The 16,190-nt window shown below is 42.6% G+C and overlaps 2 protein-coding genes across 7 annotated transcripts in view; one reads left to right on the plus strand and one right to left on the minus strand.

The window, feature by feature from the left end:
* Positions 1-16,190, plus strand: part of clstn1 (calsyntenin 1) — a 49,314-nt gene that overhangs the window by 24,007 nt on the left and 9,117 nt on the right. For 2 of the 5 annotated variants that reach the window (XM_030119271.1, XM_030119273.1), the window contains 11 exons: positions 996-1,117; positions 1,208-1,370; positions 1,705-1,755; positions 2,811-2,968; positions 3,546-3,694; positions 4,612-4,856; positions 5,852-6,022; positions 6,223-6,368; positions 6,460-6,595; positions 7,332-7,516; positions 8,556-11,711. In XM_030119271.1, coding sequence (XP_029975131.1) covers positions 996-1,117; positions 1,208-1,370; positions 1,705-1,755; positions 2,811-2,968; positions 3,546-3,694; positions 4,612-4,856; positions 5,852-6,022; positions 6,223-6,368; positions 6,460-6,595; positions 7,332-7,516; positions 8,556-8,750 — 1,721 coding nt within the window. In that variant the 3' untranslated portion in view covers positions 8,751-11,711. Of the gene's footprint in view, positions 1-995; positions 1,118-1,207; positions 1,371-1,704; positions 1,756-2,810; positions 2,969-3,545; positions 3,695-4,611; positions 4,857-5,851; positions 6,023-6,222; positions 6,369-6,459; positions 6,596-7,331; positions 7,517-8,555; positions 11,712-16,190 lie in introns of those variants that run through there. The other 3 variants (XM_030119274.1, XM_030119275.1, XM_030119272.1) reach the window with 2 other exon arrangements.
* lzic (leucine zipper and CTNNBIP1 domain containing) lies at positions 13,441-16,121 on the minus strand. Of its 2 annotated transcripts, none has more exons than XM_030119279.1 (7): positions 15,959-16,121; positions 15,643-15,780; positions 14,268-14,403; positions 14,090-14,188; positions 13,891-13,986; positions 13,640-13,721; positions 13,441-13,541 (listed from the first exon to the last, which is right to left on the minus strand). In XM_030119279.1, exons 2-7 carry the CDS (start codon positions 15,741-15,743, stop codon positions 13,486-13,488), a joined length of 570 nt encoding a protein of 189 aa, XP_029975139.1. In that variant the 5' UTR covers positions 15,744-15,780; positions 15,959-16,121; the 3' UTR covers positions 13,441-13,485. The 2 variants fall into 2 exon arrangements, with proteins under 2 accessions (XP_029975139.1, XP_029975138.1); XM_030119278.1 differs by having other exon boundaries at positions 15,643-15,768; positions 15,957-16,121.

Genomic DNA, 16,190 nt, shown 5'->3' on the forward strand with positions numbered 1-16,190 from the left:
CAAATTTTCTTAGTAATTATACTCACAGCTAAGTGATCTGTGATTGTATGAGTACAAATCAGCAGAAGAAAACATCCATGCAGATTTTATTCACTCATTTAAAACAGTTCACCTGTGTTCATTCATAATCCATGTCAGAGAATAACTTTTCATAACATTTAAAGACAGGCGTGTTGTGATGTGGCCCTCCGAATGCTCCAGCTGGTGCCGGCTGCAGAGGTTTTTAATTCATTTGGCATTTGAGTGGCATGCTCATTACTGCTACTACTCATTACTCATTACTGCTGCACATATGGTGTCTGAAAGTGTGCCTCGGATTAAAAAAAAACAGAACAACTTCGGACTCTAATCAACATTTGCGCTCAGCTGACTATCCAAAACACAGAAGCAAGTTTCCTTTTTTCTTTTTTTTTTTACTCTTTCGCGCTTGCTGACCTTTTTCCATTTGTGTCTGAAAATTTTACATGTGGTCAAAAGCCCCCCCGACCGTATTGAGCGTAAAGTCTCTGCTGCAGACGCTGATTGGGAAGCAGCTCATCAGCCTCTGTCTCTCTGCTTATATAAGGGGGATTACATCAGAACGGCTGTGCACTGGACAGGAAGCTCCCATCCCCGTGATCTCAGCACCATTCCTGACCTCCAGTCAGCACACAGTCACGTCACAGAAACAGGAACCTGGCAGTTCACCCTTTTGGCTCATTTATAAAGCATTTTGAGCTTTAATTCTTTATATTTATATTACTTAAAGAGCAGCAAACCGGCAGTGAATGAGCAAACATATTGCCTAAACACACACGTATAAGCCTGTTCCAGGTACTTTGCACTATAAGGGGACGCCGTGCATCCTGGGAATGATTCCGGCAGCAAACAAATATACAAAGAAGTTGCCTCCACACAAATTCCTGAGCCAGCTTACAGTGAAAGTCCATGTGAGAGCATTCAGAGCCAGTCTCACATTCACTTCCTCGTCGTCTCTGTCATATTTCTTCCTGCAGACATGAACAGGCACCACTACTCGCTGTACGTCCACAACTGCAGACTGATCTTCCTCCTGCGCCAGGACCCGTCGGAGGCGGAGAACTACAAACCGGCAGAGTTTCACTGGAAGCTCGACCAGGTCAGACACCGTTGAACACTATGTGCAACTTTATGTGCAAAATAGCTGAGGGTTCAGCTTTTTTCACTCCCGCTGTTGTGTTCTCCACAGGTGTGTGACAAAGAGTGGCATCACTACGTGCTCAACGTGGAGTTCCCCACCGTGTCCATGTTCGTGGATGGGACTGTCTTCGAGCCCTTCCTGGTGACAGAGGACTACCCACTGCACCCGTCCAAGATTGAAACTCAGCTCACCATCGGTGCCTGTTGGCAAGGTAAACGCCGGAGGCTCTCCTGTGTGACTAAACCTGTTACTTGTGGAAGATTCCCAAGAAGATAATCGTCATAGAGAACCGTGCGGCTTCCTCCTTATGTCTAGCCTCTGTAACGTTCTGTAATTATTAAAAACTATTCCCAAATTCCTAACGTTAACTAATTACCTTCGATAAGAGGTTCTACCAAATATAACGTGACTATAATTTCCTGGTTGTTGGATGCAGTATTAACTCCTTCTCGGTTTATGAAATGTTGCAGCGTTTCTCCAAGTCTTTCCTGCAGATCCTCAACCTTCCTTCCTTTCTCTACCTGCTCTTTTGTTTCCCTTTACAGACAACTCAGGACATGACAATGACACTGAGACAGTCTCTGAGTCCACCTCAGGTTGCTCAAATCTTTCCCTTCCTCCCCAGATATGTCCATGTGTCCACAGTGTCCCGCCACGCTAACTGCATCCTCATGCCATTTTGACTAGAATGGTTTTTTTATACACATTCTAGATGCAGAACAATGTTTTTCAATGTTGTTCATGACCCTTTGCAGCATGAGGTGGTGTGAATCAATTCTACCTGGTCATTAATTTTCTCCATCCTTCATTTATTTGCTCATCTCACTGCAGCAGTGCAGTCCGGCAGGTTTTTTTTTTTGTTTGTTTTTTTTCCGTCACAACCCGATACACCAGCAGAACAGAAATAGACACATAACGAGCACAAAACTCTGACCTGGCTGCAGTATTTTGGCAGTGCTGGCTTTTCTTTCAAAGTGTGACCTTGGGGTGAGAAGCAGTAGCTTCTCCATATCAGATAACAGACCCGAAGCAGTTCACACACACACACACACACACACGCAGACACACACGTACTGTGTGACCTTGAGATGTCGAGTTTGTCAGAGTCTCTGCAGTGGTGCAGACGTTTTCACAGGAAGACACAACACAGCTGTTTCACCTCTCCCTTGGCAGATAAAGCCCTTGATCATAAATCTCGGTTATTTAGCCATTTCCAGACACCACATCTCCGTTTCCACTCGCAGATCACTTTCTGAGTATTTTACAGTACATTTTTCTTTTCAAAAAAAAAGGTGATGAATGGGGATTCATTTGCAGTTATCTTCTCGTAAGCACTCCTTGGAATTTTTTTTTTTTTTTTTTTTTTTGCTCTCATTTCTCTTCACAGTAAATTAAATGTTCATCCCACAAATGAAATGTTGCATGCTTCGAAGACGTGTGTATGCTCATCTATCATGTCGTGCTATACTGCGGGCCTCGGGCCTCATAAGAGCACATATACTAACTTGCATGAAGTCCATTCACGTCAGCTTTGCGCATTGAGATGGCATGCTTCAGCCGTCAGCCTAGAAAAGGTCAAAATCTATCAAAAGTACTCGTAAGTAACTAATTTGTGTTTTATTTCTCCATATTCCTGTCTCGATGTGACCAGGCGCTAATGCTCGAATGGCTCAGTTTTTCCGCGGGAACCTGGCGGGACTGATCATCCGCTCTGGCAAGCTGGAGAACAAGAAAGTGATCGACTGTTTGTACACCTGCAAGGAGGGACTAGACGTGCAGCTGCCCGAGGAGGTAGCTTCAGCTGTCAAGGTGAGGAAGCACTGAACAGATCCAGACTGGAAGATTTGAATATTTGCATTGAGAACACAGTTGAACTGAATAAGTCCACAGCTTGCATTTATATAAGAGCTGTGCGCAGTTCAGACTAAGAGATTTTAAGAGTTTGTCGAGGTCTGAGAAGGTGAGTCAGACATTGACCAAAAAATAAAACCCACACAGGGAAAAAAAACCAGAACGTTCCGCTTTGTCAGCCATCGCAAAATGAATTCACATGAATTTTTCAAGCTGTGCAGAGTCCCCAGTGAGTCCTAAAGTTCTTATATTTAGATCGTGAAATATCTAATTTTAGAAAATGAGGAATCGCATTTCACGAAAGGCACAATGAACGGCTGTGCTCCTCAGTCTCATTAAAGATAAGCTTTGGTATGATTAGATTTCTTAGATGTTTTGCTTCATTATCTATTTATTAACCTTTAATCTGAAGAGTGGTATCTGCTGTGGTTTCTTCCTTTCTTTAGCAACAAAACCATTATTGCTTATATTTCTTTTGGCATCATTGAAAAGTCTCGGAGACGTTTCTTCAGCTCACCCCGATTGTTCCTCGCAGGTGGAGTTCAACCCCAACCAGTCCTCTCTCACCGTGGAAGGTGACGACATCGACGCCTTTGACAAGGTGATGCAGCACATTTCCTACCTGAACTCCCGCCAGTTCCCGACCCCCGGCATCAGGCACCTCCGTATCTCCACCACCGTCAAGTGAGTAACCGGAGCTAAAAACGCTTTGCTGTTTCATATTTGATTTGTCACGTCACCCGTTCAGATGACGACAGCGCAGTGTCTCTCAAACAAGCCTTATAGACTTTCATGAAGCGGATTGTCACGCTACTTTACATGTACAGATGGTTCGCTGAGGAAAAGAGAGGGTCAAGAGTTTTTGCCTGATTTCCATATCAAAGAGAATAAACATGAGCTGTTTTGGTGTTTGAGAATGACAGGCAGCGGAGCCGTGTGTCTTCTACTCTTTGTTTTTCAATTCTCTTTGATGTATTCAGAGATTTGGGGGGGGGGGGAATAGCAAAACAGCATTTATGGCTGTACTTGATGGTCTGAAAGCTCACCTTTTATGGACATGTCCACAAACTCAGAAGCAGTTTAACACAATTTCTAGATTGAACACTGAAAATAAAATTTAATCTGAATTTGCTGTCTTCCAAGCTGGTAACATTTCAGAATTTAGGACAATGTTTAGCAGTAACAAGGAAGATGAAATTCTCAAAGTTTTTGATAGTTTTATGTGATTACTACGGTTAATCTCTCCTTGTACGTATTCCTTTCCTTCTCTAAATTTTGAAGAAAATCAACTGTCTTTTGTAATAACCTGAAAGTATTGTGTTCTGACACACACGTTAAACATTTTGAATGTATTGTTTTCAGTCAGTGAAGCTTCATTCATCAGTGGAAATGTTTTTTTGGGCAGATAATCATAATATTTGGATGATAACATTTCTATAATAGGCTAATACTGCTGACATATTAACATTAATTATGTCAATTCAAACTTTCTATAATCTATTAATTTTTGTCTTTAAAGTTAAATCATAAATCTTAAGTCCTTGTTTTCAGAACCTAATTAAAGGTTCAGGATTTCAGTATTTCATGTGAATTGTTTCCAGATGCTTCAACGAGGAGGCGTGCGTGTCGGTGCCGGACGCAGAGGGTTACGTGATGGTCCTGCAGCCGGAGGAGCCCAAAATCAGCCTGAGTGGCATCGACCACTTCGCCCGCAGCGCCGCTGAATTCGAGAGTCAGGAGGGAGTGACCCTCTTCCCCGAGCTGCGCATCGTGAGCACCATCACCCGCGAGGTGGAGGCCGACGCGGAGTCCGAAGCCGCGGAGGGAGCAGACGACGACCCCACAGGTAAAGACAGGTGCACGACGGGGCCGTAAGCAGCACTGATAACGTTACTGAGACTTAGCAGGTTAGTGGATTGCGAGTGCTAAACAGACTGTTGTGACTCATAGTTCTGCTCAAAGGCCATAAGTGTAATCTTATTGCCGTGCCTTCTGAGGCGGGGCGACACAGTTTGATGCGCCATCCGTTCACTTCATCGAATTACCTATGATGTTGAATGGCTGCGCAGGCTCCGTGAATGCACAGCTGATGGCTGAGGGGATGTACAGTAGCTGGATATGTTGAGGATTAGAGCCTGGGGATGAAGGGATTGGACAGACAGCGCGAGAGGGAGGGAGAGGCCAAACAGATAAGTTGTTTACTACTTTATGGGAGGGGTCAGTGAGCAGCCCAGCCATCTGTTAGACCCGGGTATCTGCTAAGAGGACCAGAGACAATAGACACGCACTAATGTTGACACAGATACAGCAAGATACAATGTCCTGTGGCTAACAGCGGACCATATGGGACAAAAGAGCTTACAGACCTCTGATGCTATTACCTGCAGCGCACTGCCCCACCTTACAGAGCGGAATAGCAGGAGATCTTACAGCGGACGATTAGGAATCAATCTGTTGGAGCTTCTTGGAGTCAAAAAGTTCAAACCGTGCATGAAACACTCATTTGTTTCATTAAGAGCAGCAAAGTTATTTCAACTACAGATCTGTTTAATAAGCTTGTAAAATATACAACTGACACAGTCTTCACGTTTGGCAGGTTTGTTTGACTTAGAATTGATTTTGGTGTGATTGTTTGATCTGTGGACAAATAAACCCTGTAATCCTCAGTCTGTTTGCAAACTAGATGGGATTCGGTTTGATTAAACTTTTAACCCTACGATGACCGAAGACGTGAAAGGATCATTTCTGTTCCCCTTAGAATTCATGATACATTTTATGAGCAGCATCTGCATCCAAGGCCAGAACCGGTGTTTTCCTGATTATTTCTCATTTCTCATTCAGTCCAAGAGACGGTGGTGTCCGAGGAGATCATGCACAACCTAGACACGTGTGAGGTGACGGTTGTGGGAGACGAGCTGGATGGCGAGCACGAGAGCCTGGAGGTGGACATATCCCAGCTGCAGCAGCGCGCCCTCGAGATGAGCTCGTCTAACCTGGGCCTCGTCATCACCGGTACAGAAATACTCCGCCGCGTTTTCGTTTGTTGGTTGTGTTGATTCACTCAGCTCTTACACGAACTGAATGGAACAAATAGAATATATGATGTTCGGATGTCAATATGTTGGATTTTTAAATCATAATTACTCACGTTAAAGCCAGAGTCAGTGATTTCTCAGGGTTTTTTAGGGTTTTCTCCTTTCTCTGTGTTCCAGGTGTCAACACTATGGCCAACTACGAGCAGGTCCTGCACCTCATTCGATACAAGAACTGGCACACCGAGGCTCTGTTCGACAGGAAGTTCAAACTCGTCTGCTCTGAACTCAACGGCCGCTACATCAGCAACGACTTCAAAGTGGAGGTACGACTGGAGCGGTTCTTCTCTCTGACAGGGGACTCTGCTGTCCGCCCATTGCGAGAGCGTCCATGTGATGGTCTGTGTTCGTCTTCAGGTGAACGTGATCCACACGGCCAGCCCCGTGGAGCATGCCAACAACGCCATGGTGCAGCCCAACTTCATCAACCCCGTCCACCACGCCTCTGTGGACCTGTCCGGGCACAACCTGGTCAACGCTCACCAGGCTTCAGGTATCAGGAAATACGAGTCTGACTTCAGACATGTTGAATTATCTCTGCAGTTACGGCTCTGAGTGGATCATGATAAGTTTCTAAATAAAACCTTTACATACACAGCATTTCCAACACCTGATAAACACAGATTCAGCTTTTTGAACTCGCTGTGTTTTCCTTCAATTTCACTCCATCCTCAGTTGATTCTAAATGATCAAACCAGTAATCTGCTTAATTGTCGTCCTGCTGAGAAGATTTTCCCTGTTATGTCCGCCACTGCTGCCGATGGATTAGTATCTATTAACCAGGCATGTGAAACTAGGACATGTATGGAACACTGGTGGTTTTTTTTTTTAATAGTTTAAAGTTTAGGGATTACTTTTGAGTGCTGTCTGTGACATCTGCACAGGCGGCGCTCCCAGCACAACCTTTTATTCTGCTAATCTTCTGCGCTGCCGGGCCGGCTAAGCATGAGAATCGCAGTCGTCCCCGTTAATGTGGGGCAGAGCGAAGCAGACTGGCAAAGCTATTTAAAGAAAGACGCACACCTCGAGCTGCGGAAAGCATTCATGGGAGCCCGTTAACATCGGCACTGAGTCACCATCCAGCCAGAGCCCTCCAAATGTCCCCCAGAAAGACGTGGAAGCTGTTTTCATCCCACGGAAAACTGCAAAGAGTTTTTTTTTTTTCCCCCTTTAGTTTCACACCTAAGCTGTCATTTCATGATGTGTTGGTGTGTTCTTCCTCCCTGCAGTGGTTCCCAGCGCCGCCACCATCGTCATCGTGGTGTGCGTCAGCTTCCTGGTGTTCATGATCATCCTCGGCGTGTTCCGCATCCGGGCCGCGCACCAGCGCACCATGAGGGACCAGGAGAACGGCAAGGAGAACGAGATGGACTGGGACGACTCCGCCCTCACCATCACCGTCAACCCCATGGAGGTAAAAAAAGACAGCAGGAGCTTGGCCCAAACTCACCGCTCGACAAAATGCGGTTGGGCTGCAGCCGAGACGGCTTTTCAGCTGCTAATGCATTCTGGGTGATGTTGCGACTGTGTCCTAGTTTTGTGTGAGTCTGACTGATTCACAGTCCTGTGGGGAATGCTGGAGAGGCTTTGTTGCAGATATCCTAGTGTTACTTTATTAATTGATGCGAAATAATCATATCTTAATAATCTTTTGGACCGGTTCCTCTCATCGGGAGACGCATCAACACTTTTTGATTCCAAAAAAACAAGAGTTAATGAGTCATGGTTGTGGGCAGGATGTGGATATTTCTAGAGTGGATTCATGGCTTTCTGAGTCATTTCATTTATAATTTTTACTTTCCTGGTTGTCTGACTTGCATTGCTCGGTGTGTTAAGTTGGTTTGCTGCAGTATTACAGTGAAACGAGACGTTTGCTGCAGTAGAACCTCACACGTGTTGGTAAAAGGGAAAACAGAATTTGTGTTTCACTGAGGTCAGCCAAGATTCAGAAACCTTTCAGTGTTGTTGTTTTTTTTTTTTGTTTTTTTTTTAGCCTTTCAGCCAGTACGAATGTGTATCATTTGAGCGCTTCATCTGGTAAAATAAAGTCACTGCTGTTTTCTGAATCACTATTTATTATTAATACCTGACATGTTTGCAGTGATAAATCTCCAGAGGTACAAGCTGTCTCCTTCACAGCATTTCCTCTGTTGGTTATACAGATTCTGTTTCATTACAATCAAACATGTTTTTTGTAACATTTGCATGAGACGAGACGTGCATGATCTACATTACAGAAGAGAGATGAGTTAAAAGAATAAATGTCACAATAAAAACCAGGGACGTTCTTGTGTGAGGCCACCGCTACACCGCCGTGCTTCTCAATGTAAAACCATAAATAACTCATTTAGTTAGTTTTAAGTTTCCACGACCGTAAACGCTGTTGGAGTTTCTGTAAAACACAAAGTGATTTTGTAAACCGACATCGCCTTTCTGTATCCGTCTCGACTCAGACCTATGAGGACCAGCACAGCAGCGAGGAGGAGGAAGAGGAGGAGGAGGAGAGCGAGGACGGCGAGGAGGAAGACGACATCACGAGCGCTGAGTCAGAGAGCAGCGAGGACGAGGAGGGCGGCGAGCCCGAGGACCAGCAGGGGGCCAGCAGACAGCAGCAGCTGGAGTGGGACGACTCCACCCTCACCTACTGAAGACACACACACACGCTACGAAACACACACACACATACGCTTACACACACACTCTCTCACTGCTTCTCTCACACACACACTCGTCCTCCCAAGGAGCCATGATGTAAAAACAAAACAACACCCACAAACACACACAGAAAAAAATGAAAAAAAATGAAAAAAGAGAGATTCCCTTCAGCGTACAGCATTACACGGTCAAGATTTTCCTGTCGTTATCTTAGTGGTGGTACTCAGTGTAGTGTAGTCATCACCGGATTTGCTGATTTTTACTTTTTATTTTTTTATTTATTCTATTTTAATTCCCAGGAAAACTTGGCCTACATTTTGGTTTGGAACTGTGTGAGGAAGCCAACCCTGCACTTTCTGTTTCGCTCTCTTCCCGCGTTACGGCTTTCAGAATGATTTTAGTTTTCCTGATGTAAAATATTTGCTAATGCTTTTAGATTTGTTTGCAGCTAAACTCACAAAACGAAAAAAATAGCTTTGACTTGAGTTTTCTTGGCTTGTAGTCCAGTGAAACAAAATGATGCTTTTAAACATATAAACTGCATTTCTTTTTGTTTTGTTTTTTTTTTGTTTGTTTGTTTGTTTTTTTAGTGCATGAGGAAATTTGAGAAGTCATACGTGTAGAGAAATAAATTGCTTTTTAAAGATTTTTGTAAATATAAAGAAACCATGTAATTAGTCGATGTGTTAGTGAAGGCCTGCTCAACGGGGTCCAATATCTAAAAACGACGCAGTACGTAATGTAGAATATTTGTGTCACACAGGCTGTAGCATGTCGCTGAATTTCTGCAAAAAGCTGCTCCATCATGCTTGTACAAAAAAAAAAAAAAAAGTCTGCTTCATGATGAGAAACCCAGGACTGTTCAGCAGAGGTTTCCATGATAAGTGGTGTCTGTTTTCTGTCTCTCTTCTTTCTTTCTTTCTTTTTTTAATTGTCAGTAAGAGTAAGCTCATTTCTTTTTTGCTTTCTTTCTCGCACGCAGGACGGGTTCAGCTTTTGCTTTGCTTGCACTCCTGACGTCGGTGCGCGTCGTTCCCAGTAGATCTCATTTCCCCTCGTGTTTCAGAGAAACGCTCATGTTCAGATCAACATTTCACGAGTTGAAGACCCGGCAGACAGCTCGGCTGGAAGGTGCATCTGCTGGCTTTGTTTCCAGGGAGAGGAGTGAAGTGACTTTTCGGGGATTGCTTTATTGCAAGTTTTATGTTTTTAAACGGCACGGCTATTTAACCTTCAATGATAATGAAATAGAAATATTTTTAATGAGTTTTCTGATTGCTGCAGGATTCACAGTCGAGGGGTTTGAGCAGGAAAACACTTTAAAAATGAATCTACTTTTTGTTTGAATCTTAAAATGACTTTTTTTTTTCTTTTTTTTTTTTTTTTTTTGCAGTAGGCCACTAGATTATATCGTACATGGTACTGTACTGTAGAGTTGTTCTCAGATTATATTTGTTTACATTTGGTAAACTTATTTTCCTCGTGGTGTTACGTTGAAGCTTAATGGAAGTTGATTGGGAAAGTGTGTCCAACCTGGATCTCCTCTCAGACGCTGATGTCCATCACTGTTGTAAATATCGTTCACAAAACCCGGAGAAGTGTACCCTCGCGGGTATTTTAATGTTCGTCTCACGCTTTTTGAGTTTCTGAGTTAAATGTAAACATTTCCCCAAAACCGACATCAAAACCAGATGAAGAAAACGTCAGAATGAGCAACACTGCATCTTATTTTCATAAGGCCAAATTTAGAATTGAACACATCGGAGGTGGTTTTCATGCTACTTTTTTAATTTTGGGAGGTTTATGTCACACGTTTGTGGTTTTTAACGTTCTCCCCTCGAGGAACACTCGGACTAAAACCAAGCAGAGGGCCAGGTCTGAGCCGGCTGAGATGGGAGTGCCTTTTGCCGATCATAGCGTAATTAGCAGGTCTAACAAGGAAAAAAAAAAGTACCACTTTATCCACGCTCTTTTATTTGTGGCGATTATTTTCTTTGTTGTTTTCTCTTCTCTGTTTTTTTTTTTTTTTTTTATTCTGTTTTTAACGCTAGATTTCTAGCTGGGGATACAGTTTCTCTCAGTTCGTCGTAACAATAGTCCACTGCTAGTTTTATTAAAAAGTGACAACATTTTACATAGATGTCATGTGTCCTTGTTGATGTGTAGAGGAAGTAGATCCATATTGTATCTTCTTATAGATATTGTACTAAATCATATTGACGGAGTCCACCTTTAAGAGATGTACAGTACGTTATGAAATGCTTTTGGCAGCATACCTGGGTATACTGTCCACTGACCTGTCTGTGTATAGTGGAAGGTGATTTTGAACAGTGTCCTAATATTGCCTGAGCGGTTGAGGAGGGATTTCTTTTTTCTTTTTTTTTTTGAGGGCAGCATGAGAATTCACTCGGCTCTGAAACCCTCACAGGTTTTCAGGATGTCCAACATTTCATGTCCACGTTTTTCAAGCTTACGGTTCACCAGAACTTCATTCTCATGGGTTTTCTGACCTTTATGCTTTCGGAAGCGGCCCCGGCGCTCGGTTGTCAGCGGGTTGAAATGAATGTCACTGCCTAACTTATCTTAAACGCAGCCATACTGTAGTCACACTGCGACGTTTCAAGGGGAGTCGAGTTTGCATGAACCGCACTGCGTGTCTGTCCCATGTGGGGTTGTGAGACTGGAGGGAGGGAGGCGTGATCCACTTACCGATTCCTCAGATTGTCTGTTTCACACATCCGTGACACTCCAGATACTATTTACTTTTCTTTCTTGTTTTGTTTTTTTCTTTTCTTTTGACTATTTTCTCAAAAGGAACGGCGACGATGTTTTCTGAACGGCTGGATGCTTCCTTTGTGCTTGTTGGAGCTGCTCTCACTTTTCTACCAATTGAAAGGCAAATTGTAGTGAAGTTGATGCTTGCTCGTAAACAAAATAAAGGATGGTGAGATGGATGTAACTTCCGCCTGCTCTCGTTTCGTCATTTCCCCGATCGGCTCCAGTAGAATGAATTGAGGAAAGTGAATGAAGGCCTCCTCTTTTGCCTTTAAGCAAGGCCCTGATGTGAACTCCCCCACACCTTCGGGTTGATCCAAGTTTCAATTTTTACGCCCATCAGATCAGTTTTTCAGGAACATTGTCAGGTTTCTGCGGAGTGGAGTCTGAATCCAGGTCTTCATCTCACTCAGACTGGAGTCTGTGTCATGAAGAAACGTGTGTTTCTATTTTCATGTTCAGTGAAATTTATATGATCTTTCTTTGCCCAGTGTTGCTGAGCAATATAGGAACACACCCTGAAGTCCTTCAAATATTAACCAATGGCGCCATCTGGTGGTGTTACATGGCACCACACGGAGAGCAAAATCATGATTCTGTAAACATTAAAAATAGTGCATATTTGATTTGTTTCAATCACAATTAAATCACTAAAATTGTTGGTTTATAAGCTATCAAACTAATTTTATTATTGCCAAACTCTTTTTTTCTAATCGGAGCTAATTCAGCTTTTATTGGTACTGTCAGTTTTGATCGCCATTGATCTATGAAGGGCTGTCAACGATTAACTTTTTAAATTTGCGATTAATCACGTAATTTGTGAACTTGTAATCACATTTCAAATGACACTCTGAATGACACAGATTTATACAGAAGACACCAGAACAGCCAATGCACCGCTGACACCGAAGCGTCTGTTTACCATTTTGTTTATTTCAAGCACAACACACACAAATGAACAAGAGGCCCGTGCTTTAACCACATACACAAAGGCAGATTCTTATTTATGATGTTGCAGTAAACATTCAGTGTAAACCAACACTGTGCATCTTAGCTACTGAGAACCAGACACACAAACAAACTGCATGTGTCATGTGAGCGTTCCAGACTTCCCACAGAGCTGAATGGACGGCAGCTACACCATTCAGAGAATTTGTCACGTTTCAGTCAAACTTCAGTCATACATTCAGCTTATTTTTATCCAATTGTGTATCTTAACTGTGTGGCAGATAGTAAATATCAGCTTTACGTCATCGATTTCATTGATTTGTGGAGAAAAAGTCATATACGTAACTAAAGCAATGCTGTGAAGTGGTGAGCTCCGTTGAGTGAGAATAGACTTGGTTTGAGTCCAGACTTATATATTTTCTGCTTTATTTCAGACAAATAATGGTTGCCATGAGTCAATGTGTTGTCTGAAAGATGGGTGGATGCTGAACAAGCTGATCATCAAGAGGTGAAAATTATACACACACAAACACGACAAAAACTGCCTAAGTTCCATCATTGTGTGAGTCACCTGAAGGTTAATGTTTTTTTGTCCAAAGCTCTGCAAACCGTACAAATGAGTTTTGAAACCAATGCATTCAAAGCTTCGCAGCTCTCAAACAAAAACCTTGAATTCAAGGTTTCAGACACAAACTCAACAACCTCGTAGGAAAACGGCGCAAATCACACCATCACAATCCCCCTGAACCGCCTGCACTATCCACTACATTCATGTCTTCACACAAAACAAATCACACACCCGTACCTAGAATACAGATTCACACACTCCTAGATGGTTAAAACACATTTACAAAAGTTGAAGTGTATAAAACAATACTGTTAAAAAGTGTTAGCTCCTACCACAACACCTGCAAAAGCACTGAGTATTTACAAAAACAATCACTTGGCACATTTTTTTTGCAGTGTGAACAAAGACGGATTTGAAATGAACACTTTGTGAAGTTGCTACGCCTTCGTTTTCACACCAGAGCTGGCTAAAGCCAGAATTTTGTCTTCAGAGCCTGAAAAAGAAAGGAAGAAAAAAATACCCATCATAAATATAAATATCTACAAGTCAATTAATGAGATTCAACACGCTTGAAGGAATTTGCCCACTCACCCATGTTTGCAGTTACTTTTTCAAACTGGCTCAGAGTCGCTGTGGCGTTTTCAGTGAGGAACGTCTCATCCTCCGGAGTGAGCTGTCAGACAGTTAAAACTGGCTCAAGTCTCAAATCTTCCCATGATGGGAGGTTTGGAGATTATACTGACTAATGTGTGACTGCAACACGACTGAAATAAACCAATGCGATGCTGATTCACCAACATGAGCCACTGAGTCATCCGTCTGCCGAAGGCAGGGCTCCTCACCTTCTCTCCCAGCTTTCGCAGGGCCATGAGGATCTCCACTTTCTGCTGAGTGTACACGTCCCGCGACAGCTTCCCCACCATCACGTCTCGGTCCATCTGCGGCAGAACGTCACGCGCGGGTTGGAAAATTTTCAGGCCCGAGCATCATACAGATGAAGAGATAAATCCGCAGTGTGAAGTAAAGAGCTGCAGTCCAAACCTCTCCGAGTCGGGTCCTCAGCTGTCCCGGCTGCTTCTTGGCAAAAAGCCGGATCACCTCCGGGGTTTTGAAAGCTTGGCTGATCGCAGCCTGGATCGCCTGTTAAAAACAGGAGCATTTATATTTAACACTCAAACTAGTCACACAGTCACTATTTGATTGGAACCGTCATTCGTACAAGCTGCATCCCGCTAAGTTCGTCCACGAGCGTCATGTCTCCGGACATGATCTTCTTCAGGGAGTCGTTGAATTCGCCGAGCTGTTCCAACGTTTCCTTCTTCGTCTCCTCGTACTCTTCCTCATCCAGCTCTTCTCTGGAATGAAGACAGTGTTCACTCTTCAGTGAAAGTTTGTATTTTACGCACTGATTTTTTTTAACAATAGACTAAACAATGTAAACAAAACATGTGACAAATTTATACATTGTTGGGCAAGTTACTTTTAAAAACTAATTATTTATAGTTCTTCAAAAAAGTAACTGAGTTAAAATATTTCAAAAGCAACTATGTACTAGTCAAAGTAATTACATTATTTTAACAAAATGTGTTTAAATATGTCAAAGAATTTGGATCCCCTCTTAATGAAACTTAAAGATGCATGTTCAATTATTTATTATAAAACTAAATAAATGGTGAATGAAACAAATGGACACTTGACAAGATAAATTACAAACAGGAAATGCTACATTAATCTAAATTATTCAGATGTCACTGTGTAATAATATAAGACAAGACACCAATCAAATTTGATTTGTAACTGTAGATAGCATTTCTACATTTGTAAACTATAATAAAACGATAGATGTATGTCAATATATGTCTGCACTTCCATTTAAAAGCTGCCTTTGAATGATCAGGGCTCTATGGCTGTATCTCTGTCATGTCACATGATGCACTTTGCACCAATATGGTCTCTTCCTTGTGGTTCCTGACTGAGGAGTTTGCGACAATGTATTGTTTTTAACTGACGTCATAGTGTAAATTAACCTAGATATGCAAATGAGAAGATATGCCAAATGTCATTTAGAACAGTCCTGACTGACGAGTTTGCAACAATGTATCATTTTCAACTGACGTCATCATGTGATTTGACCTAGATATGCAAACGAGAAGATGTGCCAAATTAGATAATTGCGTCATTTAGAACGGTCCTGACTGAGGAGTTTGCAACAATTGTGTTGGTTTTAAATGAGCGGCAGGAGCACCGTTAGTAACAGATTCATTTCACCAATTTGCACAAGAAATCCTTCTTTCCTGTGGCTCTATAACTGTCTGTAAGCTGTGTTTGTTGTGTTTTTTTCTGTTAATTTCATTCTCTATTCTTTTACCAGTCACCCTTTGGCCCTGTATTTATTAATAATAAAGCTTAATGATACATTTTTTTACTCTTTCCTATTGATATTTTAGCTTCTATCTCGTTTAATCTATTTTCTTTGTCTTTGTGTAGCTATGCTACAAGGCTTTCTCTGTGAGATTAATTTAACTTCTCTATTCTATTCGGCCCAGTCCAGGCCACACTGAACTGTGGATTCAGACCATTTCTCGTCACTGTACCTGCATTCCTCCAGATCCTGGAGCTGCTGCATCAGTCTGTCAAGTTGCTCTTCCATATTCTGCCTTAATTTGCTGGTTTCTGATTTGCCACGGGAAGCCATCCTCAGCTACAAGTGCGTCTCCAAACTATGTGGGGCGCAGAGTAAAGTCAATATAACAACAATGAGCCTTCCAGTCCGAGTATGACTCCAAAAACTATCTAAACATCACACCAACCATAATGGTCCGTGATCTTTACAGATGATAGTGTGTGCAATGTAAACATATCTGTGTTGCTAGCTGAAGAAGTAGCATGCTAAAAGAAAGCATCTCACCTGGAGTCTCTGTATGAGCAGCTGTCAGTCAGAGGTGAGATGTGTGAGTAGTTTCAAGAAATGACACGAATGTAGCATCAAAAGACCGAAATTACGCCGAAATAAACGCCTAGGGATTAAATTCCCAAACAAACGTCTTACGTTGTGATTGTGAATGTAGCTCAGTAGGGCGTGCCAATGAGCCTCCTCTTCCGGGTCGGCTTTGTCCAATCAGATTCGTTGGTTTCAAAGTGA

Source organism: Salarias fasciatus, chromosome 20 (assembly GCF_902148845.1).
Source record: "Salarias fasciatus chromosome 20, fSalaFa1.1, whole genome shotgun sequence".
In the NCBI taxonomy this organism is placed as follows: Eukaryota; Metazoa; Chordata; class Actinopteri; order Blenniiformes; family Blenniidae; genus Salarias; species Salarias fasciatus.

Excerpts from the sequence above, each read along its gene's own strand:
- lzic (XM_030119279.1), bottom strand. The coding sequence starts at position 15,743 with ATGGCTTCCCGTGGCAAATCAGAAACCAGCAAATTAAGGCAGAATATG. Across the intron at positions 14,189-14,267 it reads AACTTAGCGGGATGCAGCTT|GCGATCCAGGCTGCGATCAG; the intron begins GTACGAATGACG and ends TGTTTTTAACAG. Across the intron at positions 13,722-13,890 it reads TGCGAAAGCTGGGAGAGAAG|CTCACTCCGGAGGATGAGAC; the intron begins GTGAGGAGCCCT and ends ACTGTCTGACAG.